Below are 24,080 nucleotides of genomic sequence, written 5' to 3'. Positions count from 1 at the left end.
GCGGGGGGGGGGGGAACATTCCTGGGGGTACAAAGGGGGGGGGGGGGGGGGGGGAGAGGGCGGGAGGTTGGGGATAAGTGGGTGGAGGACATGGGGTACAAATGCAATTTGTGGTAATGGGTACACTATCAGTATGAATCTGGCCCTCACATCATGGGCACGAGGGGTGACAATCAGCTTTGTATCTCAGGAATAATCATAACCAATAAAAAACAAATAAAAAAGAATAAGTCATATCTCAATAAAAATGTAATTAAAAAACCCACTTACACTAATATCAAAAACCACTGAATGTATAGGAACAAATCTAATGAAAATGTCAAGACTTCTACCCAGAAAATACAGCTGAGAGAAAGTAAAAAAAACCCCAAATCCTAAATACATGAAGGGATAACCCATGTTTATAATATAATAGAGAGAGAGGGTTATAAAATAGTGGGAAAGGATGAGCTACTCTATAAACAGTAATGAAGAATGTGAAAAAAGACATAAATTAGAGTCAGTTTTAGGCAGCAAACCAAACTGGAGACTTAAATAACTAAAATACTTGATAAATAGTTTTAAACTATGAGTACTTTTAAATTCATCACTAACCTGATAAGAAAGTGAAGTGAAGAATACCAGGAAATAATCGAATCCCTAGGCTGGCTTTTGCTATAATAGCTTTTGTTAACCTTTGAACTTCTGCTTTAAAGATTGCGTTGTGTGCCTAGGACAGAGATAAAGTCCAGGGCCTGCCAAAAGCTGGGATTATAAATCCAAAGATTATAAAACATAAAAGGGCATAGATACTGTGGTTGAAAATTTAGCAGAAGCAATAAACAGCAAACTAACTAAAATGCAATATAAATAAAATAAATATAAACTCAATAAATCCAAATTATATTTGAATTATCAGATACAGAACATAAATAACCATGTTTAATATATTTAGAAATAAAAGGGAAACTTGAAAAATAAAACAGCAGAGAACAATCAGATTTGACAAGAGCTAAATAAAACTTTGAGAAATAAAAATCAAAATAATTGATGAATTAAAACTCAGCAGATGAGACTTCACTGAAGAAGGAATTAATGAATGGGATAATGGATAAGAAGAAAGTATCCAGTGACAAAGAAATGAAAAACATAAATTAGAGATTAAAAGAAAAGAATGATACAATAATAATAGATTCAGTAATAGGAAAATAAAGTGACTCTGAACAGTGTTCCAGAACAAGACAATAGAAAGGGGGAGAGCTGATAATCCATACAGGAAAAAAAATGACACAGGGCCCCTCTCTCACATACACATAAAAATTAAATCACAGCTGGATCATTAACCTAAGCATAGAAATTAAAACTATAATTCTTCTAGAGGTAAACATAGGAAAATATACTCATGATCTTGGAGAGGGCAAAGATTTCTTAGCAAAGAGGCTAAAAGCATTAATCTTAGAAGAAAAAAATTGATAACAGGAATTTCATCAAGACCAAAAATGGCTGCTCATCAAGAAATATCATTAAGGAAATAAAAAGGCAAGCTACAGACTGGGAGAAAATATTAATAATACATATAACTGACAGATGACTAGTATTTAGAATATCGAGTTACAAAGGACACTTACAAATTAATAATGAAAGAATAAACGCGCAAGGGACTTGAAAAGACACACACAAAAAATATATGAATGGCCAGTAAGCACATGAAAAGGTGCTCAACATCATTAATCATTAGGGAAATGACAATTAAAACCACTGTTAGACCACTCCACACCACTAATACGTCTGAAATTAGTAAAACAACACTATATGTTGGTGAGGATGTGAAAGCAACTGAAACTCTCATACTTCGTTGGCGGGAGCATAAAATGGCACAACCACCTTGGAGAACTGACGTCCCCAATGTGTTATGAACTACGCTTTAACTTTCCATCATTTGGTTACATGGGTCAGAATATCCCTCTTTTGCTTAAGCTAGTTCAAACTAGGTTTCTCTGGCTAGCAGCCAGTAAATTATGGCTAACACTTTTAAGACATATAGACTGTGCTTCTGGTTATGTGCTGTTGTTATGCTAGGCAATGTGGAGCCAGGACCATTTAACCATGGGTCCTTTAGGGCAAGGGCTTGAATTGTCCTGCTCAGATATGCATCCGCAGAGATAGCAACTCTAAATGTGACCCAGCTGCCATTAGTTGCTCTTTCCCTGGCCGCACACTTCTGTTTTCTCCCTACAACACCCTTCTACAGACAATCTGGGTCAAGCAACATGAATGAGTAAAAAGGAAGTAAGAAGGAAATGAGAAAAATCATAAAATAATAAATGGCAATGGTAAAATATTAATTTGAAAACAAACTTTGGAGACTACATAACATACACGCAGTCTACATGACCATAAATTAAATATCTGCAAAAACGGTGTGTAATTTTCATGGTTACGTACAGAGTGGTCCTCAAGAAAATGCTAGTGGCAATAGACACAGCCCTCTATTTATGTAAGACGTTAAGTAAGATATTTGCATTTCTGAGGATTAAAGTAACTGGATCTTATGTAGACTAGTGGGCACATACAAGAACTTTCTGAACTGGGGTTTACATTTTTAAAATGTTAGACAAATGCAGCAATAAATCAAATGGAAAACCCACGGGGTATTTGTTACCTTCAAGTTTCCATTTACACATAAATAACCTCAATCTACCAGATTGACTTTTGGGTATAGGTTCTTTCCTGAGCCCTGTATTCCTCGGCTTTCAAGCACTGGGGAAACCAGTGAGATGAGATTTATATCTGGCTCAACATCATTGCTATGGGAAGAATTCATTCTTTGGTTCTTTGTGGATCTTAGCAGCCAAAATGACCATTTCCTGTTTGTCTTCATCATACTTCCCATCCGACCTTTCTTAACATGTAGAACTTTTAACAAAGAATAACGCATACCTGTGTCATAATGCACGATAAGTCTTTCACTGTGATTGCCCACACTCTGTGGCTCAAACGCCACTTCCAGTTGCATGGACTCTCCCACATTAAGAGTTGCAACAGTTGGCTCTACAGAGAAAGGCCTGCAACACACAGGGAGACACATCATCAGAGCTCATTTCTGACTAGTCTGAGAGAGGAAGGAGAGGAGACATAAGTTCTAGTTCTGCAGGCAGCTCAGACCCGATACTCCAATTCCATGGTCCAGAAGTGAAGTATACTTTCCTCCCTAATGTGAAGGAACTTTAGTTTTAATGTTAAAATAACAGTATGTAATAGATCATCAACATGTAAAGGAAACAGATGCAATAATATTTTTGTTTGTGTTCTTGCCATTCAGAGCTTCTTTTAACATTGATTGAGTGTTCCTGCTGGGCTTAGGAACTGGTTAGGGCAATCGCAAATGAATAAAATCCAGCTCTTATCCTCGAACACTGAGATTCCAGTAAGGGACAGACTTAAAATATGTGTGCAAATACTGTCATTTGCAAAAGAACAGTGCCTTCAAAGAAATAAACATCAGGTTTTGCGAGAGTTCAGAGGAGAGAGGGCATCATACTGGAAAAATACATCAGAGTCCCAAAAGGAAAGTGACGGCACAATCACATTAGGATACTCCAGCATACTCTACGTAAGAGGTGGGAAGGGTGTAGGAGAACTACAAGAGATGATGCGACAGCCCAGGGTGAGCACCTCTAGCCCAGAGAGCCATGGGAAGGAGTGGTTTTGAAATCCACAAGGAGAGTCCCAAGAGAAGGCTGCCTTGTGAGGGGCAAGGAGCTTTAGCCAAGGGAGCCAGCCAGCCCAAGTGGCCTCACAGGGAATACACCGGGGGAAAAGTGTCCTGACCTCATCTCCCTTCTGTCTGATTGCCCGCAGGGACTCTCTCTGGATGAACCCAAGCAGAAGCCAGAGGCACGGGGCCTGTTGACCCAGGCCACAGAGGTCAGCCTCCTGGGCTAGGGCGGGCTGGAGAAGAGTGGAGCATACATGTGGAAAGGCAAACTGGGGATAAGTTCTGAGTCTTGAAAATAGAATTCGAAGATGTAGACATAGTGGGGGGTGGGGTGAGAGTGGATTTGGGAACAGGAAATAGTTTAGTTTAATTGTCCTGAAAGGGAATAGTCAGAGAAAAGTGGATCTGATCATGAAGTGCCTGAAATAACTTATAGAATTCTTTCTTCTAAATAGGAAACCCAACCCATTTAATTACTTTCATGGTCCATTTCACTTCTTTAAATTGCCAGTTTTTCAAAGTAATGTGTTGTACAATGTATCTGGCAGGCTAAGCTGTTTTTGATTATTTACTTCTATCATAACAGTTTTTAGGGTCATCATTCCTTAAATCTTCTGTTAGATAATGAACTAGTTTCAGGAAACCTAAGCTTTCTGCTATGACAGTAGAGAGCTTATGCCACTGGCCAGTGCTGAAATGATTACTGCAAGACCTCTGGGGCTTCCTACCGGGGGCAATTATTTATTTTCTCTGGTGCTTTCTACTTGGGTCTCTTCTCCAAAAGGAGAGGACTCCCTGATTTCCACCCTTCCTTTCTCTGTCCTTTCCCCATACCCACAGCACCAATCCTCCAGGGAAGCCCAGGCATTGCTGCAGGGGTGCTCTGGGCCGGTGGTGACTAGCCTGGCCTCTGGAGCCAATTGCATGAGTTCAAAACTCAGCCCTGCCATGACCTTGGACAAGTCACTTAACTTTCAGTTTCCTCATCTGCAAAATGAGGACAATGACAGCACCTGCTTCCTAGGTTTCTGCTGAGGACTAAAGGGGTTTCTGCAGGTAAAGTGCTTAGAATAATGCCTGGTACATAGGAAGTGCCACACCAGTGTTTATTATTATTTTTGGTATTGCTATTTTCATCTCCCTGACTGGCTGCCCCTGGATGCTGGGAGATGAACATGAGGATGAGTTTGGGTGTTTAGATGAGTTCAAGCTTTTATCATACTCCCCTCAATCCCTCACACTGCTCTAGAGATACTGTGAAAAAGCACACAGAGGTCACAACACATCAATCTCCTATTCAAACACCTTCAATGGTCCTCATAACCTATGTCATAAAGTTCAAACTCCTAGGCATTTGAGGTCCCACACAATCTGTTCCCAGCCAGTTTTTGCATTCTCATTACACACATGCATCTGTTCGAATATCCTGTCCACCTGTCACATTCCGAGTTGGTGCTGGAGTGGAATGGGGTGGGAGGGCTTTAGTCCCTTCACCCACGACCTCCCCCAGCACTGCTCCTGCTCTCCCGTCCAACCAGACTGTGCCCCCCCCATACGAGACAGAACTGCTAGGGTCGCATCAGAACACTCACCATTTCCCACATGCCATACTCCCTCCAAAGTCACCTATCACAGCCCAGACTAGAAGTCACCTCTTAAAAAGAGTCTTCTCTGATTCTCCCTTTTGTAAATAATGTCTCCTTCCTCTCAGAGGCTATAACTTTCTTTTTGCTCCTTACTGCAGTTTACCTGGTACTAGAGTCAGTTTTCATCTAAACACCCAAGCTCATCCTACGGTTTGTCTTATAGCATCTAGAGTTGCCAGTGAGGGAGATAAAATAGCAATACCAAAATAGATCTCTCTCAATAGCTAGAAGCTCTTGGGAAGAGAGGAAAGGGAAAACAAACAGAATTTCATGAGCACACGGTCTGTACTACACAGGGTGCTTTACATATGTCAATTCTTTTAATCCTTGAAAAAACTGAGAAAGTAGGTATTGTTCTCTGCATTTTAGACATGAGAAAATAGACGCTCCAAAAGGGCAGGCAAGGGCCGGCCCGGTGGCGCACTGCTACAGTGCGCCGCTTGGGAAGTGCGGCAGCGCTCCCGCCGAGGGTTCGGATCCCACATACAGACCGGCCGCTCACTGGCTGAGCGAGGTGCAGGAGCAACACCGAGGGTTGCAATCCCGTTGCCGGTCCCGGTCTGGTACAGGCGCGACACTGAGGGTTGCAATCCGTTGCCGGTCACGAAAAAAAAAGACAAAAAGGAAAAAAATTAAAAAAAAAAAAGGGCAGGCAACTTGCACCAAGTCGCCCAGCTAGGGAGTGGTGGAGCTGGGAGTTCCTATTCTTCCCCCATCCCTGAATGTGGAAGCTGCATGGTTAGATTCATCGTTGTGTCTCTGAGCACCCTGTGCACAGTCTTGACTCACAGGAGCCTCTTGGAAGAGGTTGTTGAATTAAATTACAACGAACTCTTAAAGGAAAAGAAAAGTATCTGTAATCATTAATTAATATTTATAACTTCTTGGTGGAACAGAAAAGGAGCAAGCTTTCAGTATCTCAAGAATCTGTGCTTCATGGGAGATGCAGGTGCGTCTCCCAGTCTCAAAGTCCTTCCCTGCCTTTCTCTTTAGTAAGAATCTGGAGCTGAGGACTGGGTCCAGTTTCCTGGCTTTGAGAACAATGTCACAATATTTTCTTCTATCTTTGTCTCCCTGCTCCCTATTATTTGTCTTCCTGCACTGGACTTTCATTTTCTTCTCAAACATGTCTTGGTAGCAAAAGAACAGTTTTGAAATGGATTGGATATTATTACATTGCAGAATCTAAGCTAATTTTCTATAGAGAAGGTGACATTACTGTCTATTGGGAAAATATAGGAAAATGGTCGGGGCCCCTCAGATGTTCAGAATCTTGCCGAGCATTAGATGTAAATATGCATGTGCACCCAGGTGTCCTGGGTTATGACTTAGGTACAAAGGATGAGCGGCTCTGATCCACAGTGCTCCGCCCTCGGGATACCACCACTACTGCTGCTGGAGGCTGTTGCTGCTGCTGCTGCTAGTGCCCCTGGGACCTTCTGCAAGGCCACCGCCACCACCGGACCTGTAAGCTGCTGCTGAGGACTGAGTTCGTGTCATCTGCCAATAGCTCCTGGAATCTTTCCCAATTACCTAGCATGGACCTGCGTGTGACGGATCTGGGGACCCGGTCTGTACAGTGGGTTTGGAGAGTCTGAGTCCTAGTTCTGACAATATAAATGGAAACTTAGCATAACTAAAATAATGAAACATTTTGGCTTTTAGTTACGATTAGCCCTAGCTTTACAACTGTCCCATTGCTAGGACCTCCAGGAATCCAAATTCTACAGAGTGGTAACAGATACTTTCCTTTTGTGCTAATTGTTGGGTTTAGATCACATGGAACTTCTTCAGTAGTTAGAAAATCACCTGGGATCACCATTGCTAGTTAGAACTGCCTGAGCTTTCTCAATAAATCTGATGTTAATTGGGTGAAGTGTGTTAAATTCTGGTCCTTAAACATTGTCCATAATTTGATTTTGCACTTTATTTTACTACAAGAAGACAGACTGAACAGGCTAGAAATTAGCAAGTATCAGAAAATGCTCTTACAAAAAAAAAGGGTATTGCTCCTCAAGGGTATAAAGCTAGCTCTATCAAAGTGTTTAGTTTTGATATCACATCCTCATTAATACCAAATACTTGGTTATAAAGGGAATTTGGTTTTATGAAAAATCATGAGCCATGAAAAAGACTTTGAGTCTGATCAATTATGAGCTATTCTTATGAACTAAAATTACTCCATCCAAGTGATTGAATATTTTAGCAGAAGACTAAATATTGGTCCTATTATATTAAATACTGAATATTAGTATTTTTTCTTTATACAATCTTTCTTATTTTACTAATTCCTAACTTGAGATTTTAGATTTTGAAATTGCTTCTTAATCCTATTTCACCTTCCAGTAGTAAGCTTACATTAATAGTCAAAGTTATTCTGATGTCTACTAGAGTTTTAGGTCAAATTTGTAATAAAGTCAAGCAGTAATTGTTTATGTTTTCTGTATATTTTAAAAGACACTGCAGCTCCTTTTATTAGTGTTAAAAACATTATACCTATTTTATAATACTTGGAAAATGTTTTTTTATTTTAAATTATTGTAGAGGTTGATAGGTGTGATAGCTTTGCCTTTGTGATATGTTGGCTAGGCATCTTATAAACATTTATTGAGTGCTTATTAATTCTAGACACTTTGCTAGATGCTGGGGACATACAAATGCAGAGTTAGATATAATCACTGCATCTGAGAAGCTCACATCTTACTAGGGGCAATAGGAATGTAAAGAAAAGTTTTACTTTTTATAGTTTAGGTGAATCTAATAAATTCATAAACTTAACTATTAGTTAAATAATATTTCAATGAGAAAAATATGCTTTTTAAAAATTTTAACATTTACTTGTACAATGATCTGTTTTTGAAACAATTTCCTATGAGACACTGTTTCTAGCTGTATATTGACACTACAAGTGGCAGTACCATGAATAGACTCTGGGCTTTTGCTTCCAAATTCTCAAACTATCCATTGCTCTTCCATGTCTATTAACAATCATATTAACTGAAGTGTCCTGTGGGGGCAACAGAATCACCTATGCAGTTTTTAGAATGGAAACTTATCATGGGATCTCCCCAGAGATGCTGATTCAATACGATGTGACCACAAATTCAACCACATCCTTTCTCATTGTAGCCATCAGGGCACTCCACTTGCAAACTGTGGTTAATTTAAACAGAGAAGAAATTGATCGGAAGGATTTGAGTTAACTCACAGAATCGATGACGGTTGGAAAACATGCATTTTGTGGAAAGGACATAAAACTACTATTTCATGAACAGCCTAAATAGGAAAACACAAATATTTACAGAATTCACTTAAGAGACTTGGTTACACAGAAGATGGGAAAGGTGAGAAACCCAGCTTAAGATGGTGAGATAGCTCAGGGATTAGTAACAGCAGTGAGCCATTTCCATGCCTGCACTGGAGGCAAAAGGAGAGGAGGAAGTGTTATCAGATTCTGGGAAAGTGATTTTGCATGAATCTAATATGTAAAAGAAAATTGCCATTTATATGTAGTTTTTAAGATTCACCCAAATGGTCCGGGAAGATATGCTGCTTACACTTGTTTCTCCACCTTAGGTGGATTCTCCTCTTCGTAGAAAAAAATACCAATGTAACAGGACATTTCTATTGTGTATTATGGATAGTGGATGTGCGAGACCATTTTTTAATTGAAAAAGACAGGTTCTTTCTAAGTCATGGTGAGCCATTTGAACAACCTGATTCCTTCTCCCTCAGTCAAATTGTGCAAGGCCCACCATGAGATGACAAAGCCTGTAAAAGTGCTTATGAACAATGTCACTGATTTCCAAAAGAAATTGTCCTTTGCCTTTGATGGCTGATTTATTTAAAGTAGTTCCAAGGATCTAGCTTGCACCTAGGATGCAGAAAACTGGAAAGTGTGTTTCTTTCACCCTAAGAATGAAAAAAGCATATAAACAACAAAATCACAACTCTTCATGAACCCGTCAGAGAGCTGAGGTTGGAGGGTAAACAGCATTCTGAAATCTAAAGACAGTCAATCCTCCGACTGCAAGGGAGATGGGACATGTGCAGACTGTTTCATCTGCGGCTTTCACCTGTGGCAGACTTCCTACAAGCAGAAGAAAAGGTGAGAGAGGATGGAGCAGAAGAAATATTTGAAGAGGCCATGGCTGAGATTACCCAAAAATAATGAAAGATCCAGGAAGCTCACAGAAGCTCAAGCAGGATTAAAACCAAAGCCAAACAAAAGCAAAGCAAAATTCTTTTTTAAAAAAGCAAAACAAAAACAAAACCTACACCTGGCCTCATCATATTCAAACTGCCAAAAAGCGAATATAAAGACAAAACCAAAAAGCAGCCCAAGGAAAGAAAAACTAATTACATACAGAGGGACAAAGATAAAAATTACAGCACACTTCTCATTAGAAAAATATAAGCCAAAGGACAACTGAGTGACATCTTTAAAGTACTGGAAAATAAAAAAGTGTATAAATAATTGTTGACCCAGAATTTAATACTGTAGAGAAAATATATTTCAAAAATGAAAAAAATACTTTTTCAGATAGACTAAAACAGAGAGAATTTACAGTATTTACTTGTGCTACGAGGAATATTAAGGGTAGTTTTTCAGCCAGGAGAAATATTCTACAAGCCAGAAATGTGGATCTACATGAAATGGTTTGGAGATAGTGACACCCCTGGGATACTTGGAAGATAAACACACATCCCCTCCCCAGGGATGTACCCTCTACTGCAATATGGCAGCCCTGATACCTACGATATGGCGGACTGGGTAACCTGAAAACTCTTCCACCAGAAGATACCTAGAAAGACTGGATAAAATATGACATAAAAATGTGTAGCTGAACATGCACAAAAATAAAGAAAACTCACAGGATTCCAAACAAAGAGGAAGCTAAATACTGGAGCGGTAACCCACCGAGCTAATGCTAGGTCTGCCCTCAGTTCCCAACTTCCTAGAAGCCTGGGTTTTCAACAGCCCTGCTGGACTGGTACCAAATTTCCATATAAACCTGGTTAACTTGAAGGGCTACCAAAACACTCTCCCATCCACAAAAGGAAAATTGTCTGTCTTGGTATTGAGTCAGGGAAACAAAGTTTCTCTAGGAAGTTCATAACTTTGGACTTATGTCTTATATAGGTTTGGGGTTTAAATAAATGCAACCACTCTAGGAACTCCTAGGCCAAGAAGCTACCAAAAGAGAATTTCATAGTAGTCTAACCTTTGAGAACTAGGCAGAAGCAAATGTTAATCCTTTCTGGAGAGATGTGTTCTTAAACTAGCAAGGGATTCCATAGATAAAAGCCCTTCTGAAAATAGTTTAAATCCAGCTCCATATAAGCAATATATTTTTAACTTTTATTTTTATTTTTTTCCTAGTTCAGAATTTAGCTTAATTGACTTAAATGAAGCATCTGAAAGTGAATCTTCTATCCACCTTGTTGAAATTTTGATTTTAAACGCATACATAAAAACCCACTGGAAACCAGCTTTGGTAAAAGGTTCAGAAACAGTATAAGACTTATGTAAAAGACATTACATCATTGCTACTTCAGAATTAATTATAATTCAGTAAACACTATTTTTTTCTTTTTAAGTTATAGGAAAGAACTTGACCCCTTTCTTCCTGTCTTTCCAAGGGGGTCAATCTTGTTAAGGCCCCACTGATCAGCCACCATTCTCATGTCCCATAACAAATTGTTCTTTCTCATCTTATAAGAGAGTTCCTTGACAGCTGGGATTGCCTTCTCATCCTTTCTATTGTCTCATGGTGTCTACCCTGTAGCTACTCCATAAATATTCAGATTAAAATCTCACTCCACCACTCGCCAGCTCTGTGCTCTTGAAGAAGTGATACAACCTCTCTCTGTCCCTCAGTTTTCTCATCTTCAAAGCCAGAAATAGCAGGTTCTCACATCTCCCTCTCTGAACTTCTCTTCTGCTTCCCTCTTCTACTTTTAAAAACCCTTGTGATTACACTGGGCCTATCAAGAGAATCCAGAATAATCTGCCCATTTTAATTACACCTGCAACCTTAATCTCCCTTTGCCATGTAACATTACACAGTTACAGCTTCTCGGGATTAGGACGTGGACGTATCTGGAGGGCTGTTATTCTGCCTACCACACCAGCATAGCTCAATGGAAGAAAAAACAAAACAGCAAATGCGTTACACAGCACTTGCCATGCACCTGCGGCTTATTCTTTTCCTCACAACGAGCCTATGAGGTGGCTACTATACTTTTCCCCATTTTCAGATGAGAAAACTGAGGACCATGAGCCAAGGAATGTGGACAGCCCCCAGAAGCTAGAAAAGGCAAAGAAATGGGTTCAAAGCCTCCCAAAAGAAACACGGCCCTGCTCCCACTTCGATTTTAACCCAGTTAGACTTCTGACCTACTGAAATGTAAGATAAAAAATTTGTGTTGTTTCAAGCCATGAAATATGTCACAATTTGTTACAACAGCGATAGAAAACTAATCCAGCTGGGTATTAAAATTCTTGGTCAGGGCCAGCCCGGTGGCGCACTCGGTAGAGTACGGTGCTTGGGAGTGTGGTGGCGCTCCCGCTGAGGGTTCGGATCCCATATAGAGACCGGTCAGCTCACTGGTTGAGCACGGTGCGGGCATGACACTGAGGGTTGCGATCCCGTTGCTGGTCGCGGTATGGGCGCGACACTGAGGGTTGCGATCCCGTTACCGGTCACGAAAAAAGACAAAAAGAAAAAAAAAAATTCTTGGTCAGAACAAATATGTTTATAAATTCCCATGAGCTGCTCTCTATACTAAGGACTTTTATCCAATGTTAAAAAACTAAACAGGTTAGAGGATTTAGGAAAAGATGGATAGAAGTTATTAAACCGATCCCGTTGCTGGTCGCGGTATGGGCGCGACACTGAGGGTTGCGATCCCGTTACCGGTCACGAAAAAAGACAAAAAGAAAAAAAAAAATTCTTGGTCAGAACAAATATGTTTATAAATTCCCATGAGCTGCTCTCTATACTAAGGACTTTTATCCAATGTCAAAAAACTAAACAGGTTAGAGGATTTAGGAAAAGATGGATAGAAGTTATTAAACCTTGAATTTTAGTTTCATTTTAGGATGAGAAGGATGTCTCCCCCACATCCGTGAAGTCTCCCAGATTTGCAACTGGAGATTGTAACAAGCAGTTTCTCCCCAAATACTATTCTAGCAAATTACTTGTGCTTACTAGATTTAGCTATAATCAATCAGAAACAAGAGCCAAAGGAATGCATACCTACGGGTTTTGATCTGAAACACAGCATCTTTGTTGCCAATATTCCGTACCAGCAGAATCTTCTGAGTGCTGTATTTGACAGGGCAAGTGGAAAAATTCAGCTTGTCGGGAAAATCTATGATGGCTCGTGCCCCTCTAGCTTTGATGGGTACAACAAACTTTTCTCTCTCAGTAACACAGGTCAACATATGGGCATAATCCTATAAGGAAAGGGTACAATCATTATTTGTGGAAAAACCAACATGATCAAGATAATTGTGCAAGAAAAATGGTCATATGCCAGGCAGTTTGCAAACCAACTTAGTGTATTTCTATGAAAACTCCTCTCAAGACAGTTACAGATGAGATTCTCTTTTTCTGAGAGAGGACAGTTCAAGTGTTAAAACCTGCAAGCCAGTAGAGAAGCTTATGCTTCATGTGTTTCCCAGATATAGGGGGGTGGGATGGGAGACAGTGATGGTTAGGGCACATTTTTCTTTAGATCAAAGGAGATTCATACAGGTTCCCTCATGTCCTCTTTCTGAACCCTGTTTATCCATCAAGCCCATGTGTTAGGATGACGATTCTAATTAATGGTCTCTTTATGCCCTTACTCTTTGCAATGTGACTTTGCAGTTCCTCCATCAAGAGAGGAGCATATTTCTCCACCCTTTGCTTTCGGTAATAGAATGTGGCAGACGTTATGCTATGCCAGTTTCGAGCTGAGGCCTCAAGAAGCTTTAGGCATTTCCAGTCTTGCTCTTGGAACCCTGCCCTGCCATGTGAATTGTTGTCTAGACTACTACAGGATGTGCGTCCAGATGTCCCACAGCCACAGCTGTGCTAGACCAGCCTACACCAGCTGATCCCCAGATATGTGAGAGAGCCCAGCCAAAATGAGCAGGGCTGCCTACCCACGGCATGAATGGGCCCAGGCAAGACCACAAAAACTGCCCAGCTGAACCACAGTCTCACGAGCAATAATAAATGCTTATTATTTAAACCACTGAATTTGAGGGTGGTCTGTTATTATACAGTAATATCTAACTGGTACGTAGCCCAGTTTAAACCCCACCTTCTGTGCAAAGCCATTATCGATCATTCCCAATAAAAATGCTGAGGCCCTAAGCACCTATCTTTCCCAGTCTTGAGTCTAAATGGAACAGAAATGTTGAATAAAGTCACTTTGTATATCATCTAAGATAAATATAGAACTCTCACCAGTATTATAGCAAAGAAAAATCTAAAACTGAACCCTCACCAACAAACAAAACTAAATGCAAGAGAAAAGCATTAACAGTTCACTCAAGAAAAGGCCAAAAGTTCAGAAGTCACCGTGAAAACAATTTGTTATAAACCAGGTTTATTTTTCTTCATTTTAGGTTTTTCCATCATTTTAGTGTGCATTTTAGTTGTAAGGCAATCTTGATAAATGTAAAGTTACTTTGAATTTTTAAGTTTCCTTTCTGTAATGATGTAGTAAATTGTATGAAGTGGTGGAGGCTTTTTTCGAAAACGCTCTCTTTGGGCTCTGGACAGAGTAGGAATGGGTATGTCTGACATATAGATTGATACACAGACCTGGCCATGCACTCAGCTTCATGAAACTACAGAACAAGTACAAGGCAGTGTCATCCCCAATTAGTTTTATTCATTCAATCAAGCTTATTAAGTGCCAAGTGCTGGTTCAGTGTGAGGTCTAGGAATACAGTTGATTAGGAAACGTGGACAAGGGTCATGGCCCTCTTCCAGCTTGCATAAGGATGGAGGAGACAGTCAAAGATGAATAGAGGATATATAACATACAATGAAATATTTATGTAAATATCTTACAAAGATAAAGTAGCCAGGAATGCTCAACAACATAGCCTTTACAACTGCAGTTCTCTCTGTCCCCCTGAACTCCAAACTCACACCCAGCTGCCCAGCCAGCATCTCACTGGATGTGAACTTATCATGTCCCAAACCAAAGCCCCTGATTAATGCCATTGCCCTCAACTGTGCACAAAGATGCCCTGGCAAGGGGCAGGATGGGGTCTGAAACCCAGCTCAGTTGTCTGGCCCCAACAGCATCAGCCTAGAGGGGTGACCTTTTGCTAGTACCCCAAAGGCTCCACAAAGCCAGCTGAGGTCCTGTTCCTGACCTTCTCTCCACGCCAGCCCCAATCCCTCACAGCCTCCTGGTCTCAGTACTAGCATCTCCTTACGTCCAGTGGCCTGGATTTAAGACCCTGGAATGAGGCATCCTTTATTGCTCTATTTCCTAATTTCTTGGTAAATCCTGTAGGACCTACTTTCAAAATACATCTGGACTGCAGTCACTTCTTCCTCCTCCACCCCTGATACCCTGGTTGTAGCCACTCCAATCCTCCCTGGGATAACAGGACTCTCTATTTCAACTCTCACTCCTCCAAAGTCTGTTTTCCACCCAACGGCCAGAGAGACCCAGTTCAAATATAAGTCAGCTCAGGTTGCTCCTCTGGTCAGAATCACCAGGCTGAGAGCAGAGGTGCTCATGGGGGCACCACAGCCTGGCCCCCCGTCACTTCTCTGGCCACATCTCCTCCTCTTCCCCTGGCTCATCTCTGCTGCTGCAAACGTCCCCTTCAGAGCCTTTGCATGTGAGGTCTCTCTGTCCAGAATATGCTTCCCTCTTTAGGATCTGGCACAACTGTCCACTCTCTCATGTGGCCTTCCATGGCTGCCCTGCTTTTAACTCTCCCTTTCCTGCCCCATCGCTCTCTCACCTTCCATCCTGCTTTAGTTTTCCCCAATACTGTCTAACAATTTGCATATTCTACCTACTTGTTGAGTTCATTGTATGTCCCCCCAGCACCTCCAGGTCAACAGGGATTTTGCCCATCTTCCTGACTTCTGTACACCCAGTGTCTACAAGAGGGCCTGATAGCAACATTCAACAAATATTTGCTGAATGGAAGATAATAAGTAATATAATGTTGGGTAGTGGTGGATGAAGAAAAGTAAAGTATGGTAAGGGGACAGAAAGTGATTGGAGAGCTCTTTTACAGAGGGTGGTCAAGAAAGGCTTCTGTGAGGAGGTGGCACTTTGGAGGAGCCCTAAATGAGTAAGGAATGAAGCCATATGGATAGACGGCTCTGGGGGAAGCATGAATCGGACCCTGTGGCCAGAGGAAAGCAAGGAGAGTGGTTAGACATGTGGATGAGAAGTTGTGGGACCAGATCCCAAGGATCTTGTGAGCCATTTTTAGAACCCAAGGATGCGAAAAGCTGATCAGGTTGTAACCTGACTTATGTTTTAGAGAAAGCACTGGCTGCTACATGGGCAGGCGACTGCAAGGAGGCCACAATGGGAAAGCGAGGCCAGTTAGGAAGCCACTGCAGTAGTCCAGGTGGATGATACTGACCTGGACTGGTGTGGCCACGTGCTTAGCCTAGTGTTTGGTAAGTAGTAAGTACTCAATAAATGTTAGCTGGCATTATTAAAATTTTGTATTAAATACAATGATTTATGTAAAGCATATAAGAAAAACTCAAAATGTGTTTACTCTTATTGTTAGGATACTAATAATGTTAATACTTAGAATGATAATAATAATAGAACAAGATAATTTCAGAAAGTGACAAGGGCTTTGAAGAAAATAAAACATGGTAAAGAGATAATATGGGAAGGGACTGCTTTAGATTAGAAGAACCCAGGAGGCCTCCCTGAGGAGGTGACCTTGGGATGGAGACTCGAATAGCAAAAGGAGCCAGCCTGGTGAGATCTAGAAAGAGAGTGTTCCTGGCAAGGGGAATTGCAAACATAAAAGTACTAAGGTAGAAGTGAGTAATAAAAATTAGTGGACAGTATTAATGAAATCTATTGAAGTTGAGTTGTTAGACTCTTAGCTCTGTAGTTGATTCTGGTTTCAAGATGGTAAGACCAGGTTCAAAAATTATGCTATCCAGAGACACAAGGAAGTGAAAATATCACTGAGCAAACTTGATCTTAGAAAACCCCACAGAATTCAAAGCAACAGTCTAGTCTCATTACAACAAAATCCTAAAGAGATAAATAGTGTTTTCACTTTTTCTTTTCTTTTTTTCCTTTTTTTGTCTTTTTTCGTGTCCGGCAACAGATTGCAACCCTTAGTGTCGCGCCCGTACTGTACCGGGACTGGCAACGGGATCGCAACCCTCGGTGTTGCGCCCGCACCTCGCTCAGCCAGTGAGCGGGAACCGGTCTGTATGTGGGATCCGAACCCTCGGCGGGAGCGCTGCTGTGCTCCCAAGCGGCGCACTGTAGCAGCGCGCCACCGGGCCAGCCCGTGTTTTCACTTTTTCAAAGGAGAGTAAATCCAGCCATCACAGGTGTTGTTGGGATTATAAACTGGAAAGCACCTGACACATGTGGAAATTTAAAATTAATCAAAGCTTTGAGACAAAGAACAAAAGATGCTGCTGAATCCAAGCTGAGAGCAGACCATGAAGTGTTTCATCATCTTTTATTCTGTATTCACATATCATACTCTGCCTTGTTCTATAAAGAATTTAAGACAGCTGAAAATAGGAGGCTAATTGAAATATTGAGAGGGATGTTTTGGAGCCTTTTCAAGTTCCCAGATGAGGAAGGTTTGAAGTTTGATCACAATTATATATATTTTCACAATCAATTCACATATCCATCAATAAAAGAATGTGAAGAAAGACTTTAAACAATTCCTTTAAAATGTACTCCAATCTTTGAAGTTATGCATTTAATATGACTATATTAGATTACGTAATATACCATTAGATATTGCTCCACTGGCCTAAAATTAATTCAGATGTTATGACTTGTGAGGCTCTGGCAGCCTGCAAGCTAAGCAATTACTTCAGTTCCATGTACTTTTTTCACTGTACTTAGATTCAGAGCCATCAGGTCACCACTGAAAGCCAAATATTTAATAACAATGCTTTCCAGATGAAACTTCCAAACCATTATTAGCTTTCCTTCCAACATGCTCATTCTCCAACCTTTAAAAAACCATCAGTAGAATATAAAAATGGCAGATATGACTTTCTCAGAAATGAAAAGAATGAGTCTTGATTTTTCATTAGCACCATGATAGAAAGCAAATGTGACAAAAAATAGAAAAAACAATCCTAACATTCACATAGAACAACAAAAGACCCCAAACAGCCAAAGCAATCCTGAGCAAAATAAATAAATAAATAAATAAATCCAGAGGCATAACACTACCTGGCTTCAAATTATACTACAAAGCTATGGTAACCAAAACAGTATGGTACTGGCATAAAAATAGACAGACCAGTGGAAAAGAATAGAGAACCCAGAAATCAACCCACATGCTTACAGCCAATTGATATTTGACAAAGGCAACAAAAATATACATTGGGGAAAAGACTACCTCTTCAATAAGTGGTGCTGGGAAAACAGGATATCCATATACAGAAGAACAAAACTAGACCTGCACCTCTCACCATATATCCCCAAATCAACTCAAAATGGATTAAAGACTTAAGTATAAGACCTGAAACTGTAAAACCACTAAGGGAAAATATAGGGGAAACACATCAGGAACTAGGACTAGGCACAGACTTTATGAAGAGCCCCAAAGCACAAGCAACAAAAGAAAAAAATAAATGGGATTAAATCAAACTAAAAAGCTTCTGCACAGCAAAGGAAACAATCAATAGAGTGAAATGACAACCTATAGAGTGGGAGAAAATATTTGCAAACTATACATCCAACAAGGGATTAATATCCAGAATATACAAGGAACTCAAGCAATTACATGGTAAAAAAAAACAAAAACAAAAACAAATAATCCAATTTAAAAAAATGGGCAAAGGAGCTGAACAGAAATTTTTCTAAGGAAGACATACAAATGGCCAATAGGTACATGAAAAAATGCTCAACATCACTAATCATAAGGGAACTGCAAATTAAAACCACATTCAGACATCACCTCACCCCAGTTAGACTGGCTATAATCAGAAAGATGGAGAACAGCAAATGCTGGCGAGGATGTGGAGAGAAGAGAATGGTCCTACACTGTTGGCTGGACTGTAAATTAGTACAACCACTATGGAAAACAGCATGGAGTTTTCTCAAACAACTACAGATAGATCTTCTGTATGATCCAGCAATCTCACTTCTGGGCATACACCCAAAGGAATGGAAATCATCATGTCAAAGGGATATCTGCACCCCATGTTCATCACAGCTCTATTTACAATAGCCAAGATATGAAACCAACCTAAATGTCCATCAACAGATGACTGGATAAGGAAATTGTGGTATATATACACCATGGGATATTACTCTGCCATAAAAAAAGAATGAAATTCTGCCATTCACAGCAACATGGATGAGCTTGGAGAAAATTATATTGAGAGAAATAAGCCAGACACACATGTCCTCACTCATAAATGGGAGCTAAGAGAGAAAAAAGGAAGGAAAGAAAGACCACAGTGGTGCGTTGGACTTGCACAGGGACAGAGCATACTTAGGGATGGGGGCAGGGGGAGGTCGGGGATTAACTGGGTGGGGGGACACAGGGAGTAACTGCAATTTGTAGTAATGGACATGCTGATAGTATTGATCTGGCCATCACATCTTGAGCACAAGTGGTGCTGGTCAGCTTTGTACCCCATGAATATGCATAATCAATTTAAAAAAAAAGAAAGCAAATGTGCCAATAATTCTGTCCTTTAAAGTCTCAGGCAAAGGAGAATGATGTCTTCTAACTGCAATAAATAGCTCTCTGTGGTGATCAAGGGCAAGGCCTGTGTGGTTAAGCCCTCACATCCTCTTCCTGTCTTTTCTCCACCCCTAAACTTGATGGAGGAATACCGGAATAAAACCAGATCTGATTAGGACTCAGTAAATTTAATACTCAGTGTCCCTGGGAAATATTCTAAATTTCCACAACTGGTTAAAAGTATTTATTATATAATATCTTCCCAATCTGAAATTCACCCCTCAAAAGGGAACAATCAGTTCCAAAGTTCCAATCAGTTTAAAAATGAGATTGATCAGGTATCTCGAGCCTTGTCCTCTAAGACTATGATTCTTCATGTGATTTGGCTGGGGTCTTAGCTTCCTAGCAGCACCTACATTTCTTCATCTATTAAGAGAAAATGACCTCTGACTTAGCATGAAAAGAGACCTGAGACTTCCAAATTTATTTTGGCCATTATTGTGCTTAGTGTACAGTCATAATGTGGTTAGTTCATGATTCATGTATAAATCATCCACTTAAAAAGACCCACTTTAAAGAGGAAAATCAATTTCCTCCTTAGCTTTTTTGCTTCCTAAGGCTCCCTTAAATCTACCACCTCACCTGCATCTGTACGCACAGACTCTGCCTTCCCTCCTGCTCCTCTCTAAGACCAACCCCTCTCCTATGTACTAGATCTCAACTCTTCTTGCTTACTCCAGGATTTTCCTGAATCACCAATTTTCCCTTCTTACTGAACATTCACACATCAGCTTATAATCATACCTGAATAGCTTCATCTTAAATATAAAAAATCTACCCTTGACCCCAACATCTACCTGCAGGTACCTTTCATTTTTCCAATTGCCTTTTAGAGCAAAACTCTAAGGTGTTATTTATACTCAATTCTGCCACCTCCGCACTTTCTATTCCCTGTCAGGCTTCTGTACCCAACATTGCACAGAAACTCTCTTGCTAAGGTCACTCATGGCTTTGCCAAACCCAAGGTTAATCCCACATCTTATTTTATTCCCGATCCCCCACCTTACTTGCACCCAGCCTCACAAACCTGCTTTTCCTCCACTATTCCCTATCTCAGTAAATGGTGTCACCGTTTGGCCAGTTGGTGGCCCAAACCCTGTGAGTCAGACCAGACTCTTCTTTGTCACACCGTTTGTCCAGTCCATCAGCAAATCCTGACAGTTCTGCAATAAAATATACATATCCTTACTCCTCCTGATTCCCATTACCTTCTCTTCACCACCCTAGTGTAAACCACTCTCGTCTTTTGCCTGAACTATTGCAGTAGCCTCTTGCTCCTGTATTTATCAGGGTTCAGTTCAGCTACATACAACAGGAGCAAAACAAAAGCAGCTTATGCTAGATAGAAGTCTATTTCTCTCATAGAAAGAAGTCTAGAGGTAGGAGGGCCAGGTTGGTAGGGTGGCTCAACAGTGTCATCAGAGACCCAAATTCCTAAATTTCTGTTCTACCATCTAGCACCCAGCTTCCATCCTCAATGTTACCTCCTGGGGCAGAGAGACTCCTGATATGCCACTCTCTCTTACAGCCAAGCTGCAGGCCAGAGGGAGGAAGCCAGTAGGGCAAAACAGAGCAACTCCTGCTGCGTCAGCCCTCTCCAAGCAGATGCCTTGGAAGGCCTTCTGCTTACATCTTACTGGCCAACACTTAAGACACATGCAACTGCAAAGGAGCCTGGAAAATGTAATCTCTTATGTCAGGCAGCAATGAATCCAATCAAAATGTACACTGTTGGTGTGAATGTAAATTAGTACAGCCATTATGGAAAACAGTATGGAGGTTCCTTAAAAAATTAAAAAATAGAATTACCATATGATCCAGCAATTCTACTCCTGGGTATATATACAAAGGAAATGAAATCAGTACGTTAAAGAGATGTCTGCACTCCCTTGTTCATTGCAGCATTATTCACATTAGCCGAGATATGTAATCAACCCAGTGTCCATCAGTGGACGAATGGATAAAGAAAATGTGGTATATATACACAATGGGATACTATGCAATCTTAAAGAAGGAAATTCTGTTATTTGTGACAACATGGATGAACCTGGAGGGCAATATGCTAAGTGAAATATATCAGGCATGGAAAGAAAAATACAGTAGTCCCCCTTTATCTACAGTTTTGGTTTCCACAGTTTCAGTTACCTGTGGTCAACTGTAGTCCAAAAATATTAAATGGAAAATTCCAGAAATAAACAATTCATAAGTTTTAAATTGCACATCATTCTAAGTAGTGTGATGAAATCTCACACTGCCTCCCACAGTCCCATCCCTGATGTGAGTCATCCCCTTGTCCAGTGTGTCCACACTGTATGCTCGATCATTCTCGTAGTCAGTGGCCTTCTTGGTTATCAGATTGGCTGTCACAGTATTGCAGTTCTTATGTTCAAGTAACCCTTATTTTATTCAATAGTGTCCCCAAAGCGCAAGAGAAGTGATGCTGGCACATAATTGTTCTGTTTTATTTTTAGCTATTTTTGTTAATCTCTTACTGTGCCTAATTTATAAATTAAACATTATCATAGATACGTATGTCTAAAAAAAAACATAGTATTTACAGAGTTCGGTATGACTTCAGGTTTCCGGCATCCACTGTAGGTCTTGGAATGAATCTCCTGCAGATAAGGGGGGACTACTGTAACGTACAATTTCATTTATATGTGGAATCTGAAAAGCTGAACTCATAGAAGCAGAGTAGAATGGTGATTACCAGAGGCTAGGATTGGGGGGATTAGGGAGATGAAAGGGTACAAAATTTCAGTTAGACAGGAGAAACAAGTTCAGGAGATCTATTGTACAATGGGGTGACTATAGTTAATAACAATGTATTGCATATCTGAAAATTGCTGAAAGTAGATTAAAAAAAGGTATATGTGGTAATGGATATGTTAATTAGCTTGATTAAGCCATTTCATAACTTATACATATATCAAAACATCATGTTATATACCATAAACATACAGAATTTTTGTCAATTAAAATAAATAATTAATTTTAAAATTGTATTTTCTTACCAATGTGGAAAGAGAAAGTGGATATCAAGGATAGGCAACTAGCTTTTACGCCTCTCACATCCTTCGACCTATTATTCTCTGCTAGCAACCAGAGTGATCCTAAAATGTAAGTTAGATTATGTCATTCCTAATCAAAACCCACCAGGATAGATAAAGAGAAAGGACCAAGCAGTTATCCTACCTTTCCTGTATGAACTACAGCTCAAGGTAGATAAAAAGTTGATGAGAGAAAGTTTTGTTTTTAGAATAATTCCAACTAGTAATTGCAATATGAATGATAGAATCAGAAACTTAATTCTCAACGATCTAGGTAATGATCCTCGTTGGGATCATTACAAAAACAAAACAAAACATAACATAACAACAGACATTCTGTGCCTCTTGATGTGGTGCAAAAGGAAGGACTACGTCACCTAGGAAGGCTTGCCAAAAATGAATCTAATCAAGGCTCTAGATCCAACTACTAGTTTACAGGCAGCAGGGGACAGAGAACCATTCTAAACAACCTGATGGGGATGCAATCAGCAAACCCTGTTTGAATCGTGATGGAAGCAAAACAACTTTAAAAAGTTAGGATTCAGTTGGGCAAATTTGGATACTGACGAGATATTTGATGATATTAAGGAGCTATGGTCATTTTTTAGATGTGATAATGGTATTGTGATTATGTCAACTTTTAAAAAGGTCCTTATCTTTTAGAAACAAATAATGAAGTATTTACAGATGAAGTAATATAATGTATGGGACTTGTTTCAGAATCCACTGGGATAGGGGGCAAGATAGACAAAGCCAGACTGGTCATGCGTTGGTAACTTGAAAAGCTGGGTGATGATGACGGTTCCCTACATTGTTCTCTCTACTTTTATGTATGTGTGAAAGCTTCCATACTAAAACTATTCTAAATACTTTATGGGGGCTCCCTACCCCACTTTGCATGGCTTCTAAGACCCTTCATAATCTCACCTTCTGCAACTTCCATTTTTCCAGCAGCTTCCTCTGCTCCAGCCCCACTGGTCTTCTTGCACTTCTCCGAGGCTGCTGCCAACCATGTTCCTGCCACAAGGCCTTTGCACTTGCTGTTCCCTCCCGGATAGTTCTTCCCTCAGACATTTGCATGGCTTAAATTAGTTCTCTGCCCAAATGTCACCTTAGCAGAGAAGTCTTCCGTGATCGTCTTTTTGAAAGAAGGCAGAGCCCCCATCACTCTCTAACCTCTATCATGTCACGATTTGACATTAAATTATATATGTTTGTTTGTTTATTCATTGTGGAACAAAAGTCCCATGGAGGCCAGAGGTTGTTCTATTCTCCATCGGATCTGGCTCACAGAACTGAGCCTGGCACAGAATGAGTGAAAGAATAGTATTCATTTTTAGTATCTTTATTTGGGTACTAAACTATCAAGAGTTCTTCATAAAGAGAATTCCTAGGATCCTCATTGGCCTATTACCAAATGAGATTTATTAAGCCCAGAAAGCTAAAAAGTAGTGACATGATTCACTGAAAATATGAAATAAAATGGAGAGAAATACTCTTAGTGAAGACTTCTTACATATCTGTCTCCTGGTTGAAACGACAAGAAAGTTAACGTCTACTACATTCATGACACAAAAAGATAGTTGAGCCCTTTTTATACACTTCTGCTTTTATCATCTGTAGGCCATCTTTAAGATGAAGAAACTTCTTTATATTTTCTTGAGATAAACTTGTATTGACTTATCTCACTCACAAATATTTACTCCATACTCCCTATG

General features: G+C 40.2%; 1 protein-coding gene across 2 annotated transcripts in view; it reads right to left on the bottom strand.

Moving 5' to 3' along the window:
• The window catches only part of LOC103592480 (hydrocephalus-inducing protein homolog), a 144,774-nt gene that overhangs the window by 102,205 nt on the left and 18,489 nt on the right, over nt 1-24,080 (bottom strand). For both annotated transcript variants that reach the window (XR_550664.1, XM_008575221.1), the window contains exons 5-6: nt 12,606-12,805; nt 2,920-3,044 (exon numbers count right to left, since the gene is read on the bottom strand). Coding sequence is in view for 1 of the 2 variants with exons in the window: in XM_008575221.1 (XP_008573443.1) it covers nt 2,920-3,044; nt 12,606-12,805 (325 nt within the window). In the remaining variant the exon portion in view is untranslated. The remainder of the gene's footprint in view (nt 1-2,919; nt 3,045-12,605; nt 12,806-24,080) is intronic.

The sequence above is a fragment of the Galeopterus variegatus genome, unplaced genomic scaffold, assembly GCF_000696425.1.
Source record: "Galeopterus variegatus unplaced genomic scaffold, G_variegatus-3.0.2 Scaffold1157, whole genome shotgun sequence".
Taxonomy (NCBI): Eukaryota; Metazoa; Chordata; class Mammalia; order Dermoptera; family Cynocephalidae; genus Galeopterus; species Galeopterus variegatus.
Note: the sequence above shows the minus strand (reverse complement) of the source record. Positions and strands in the feature narration are given on the sequence as shown.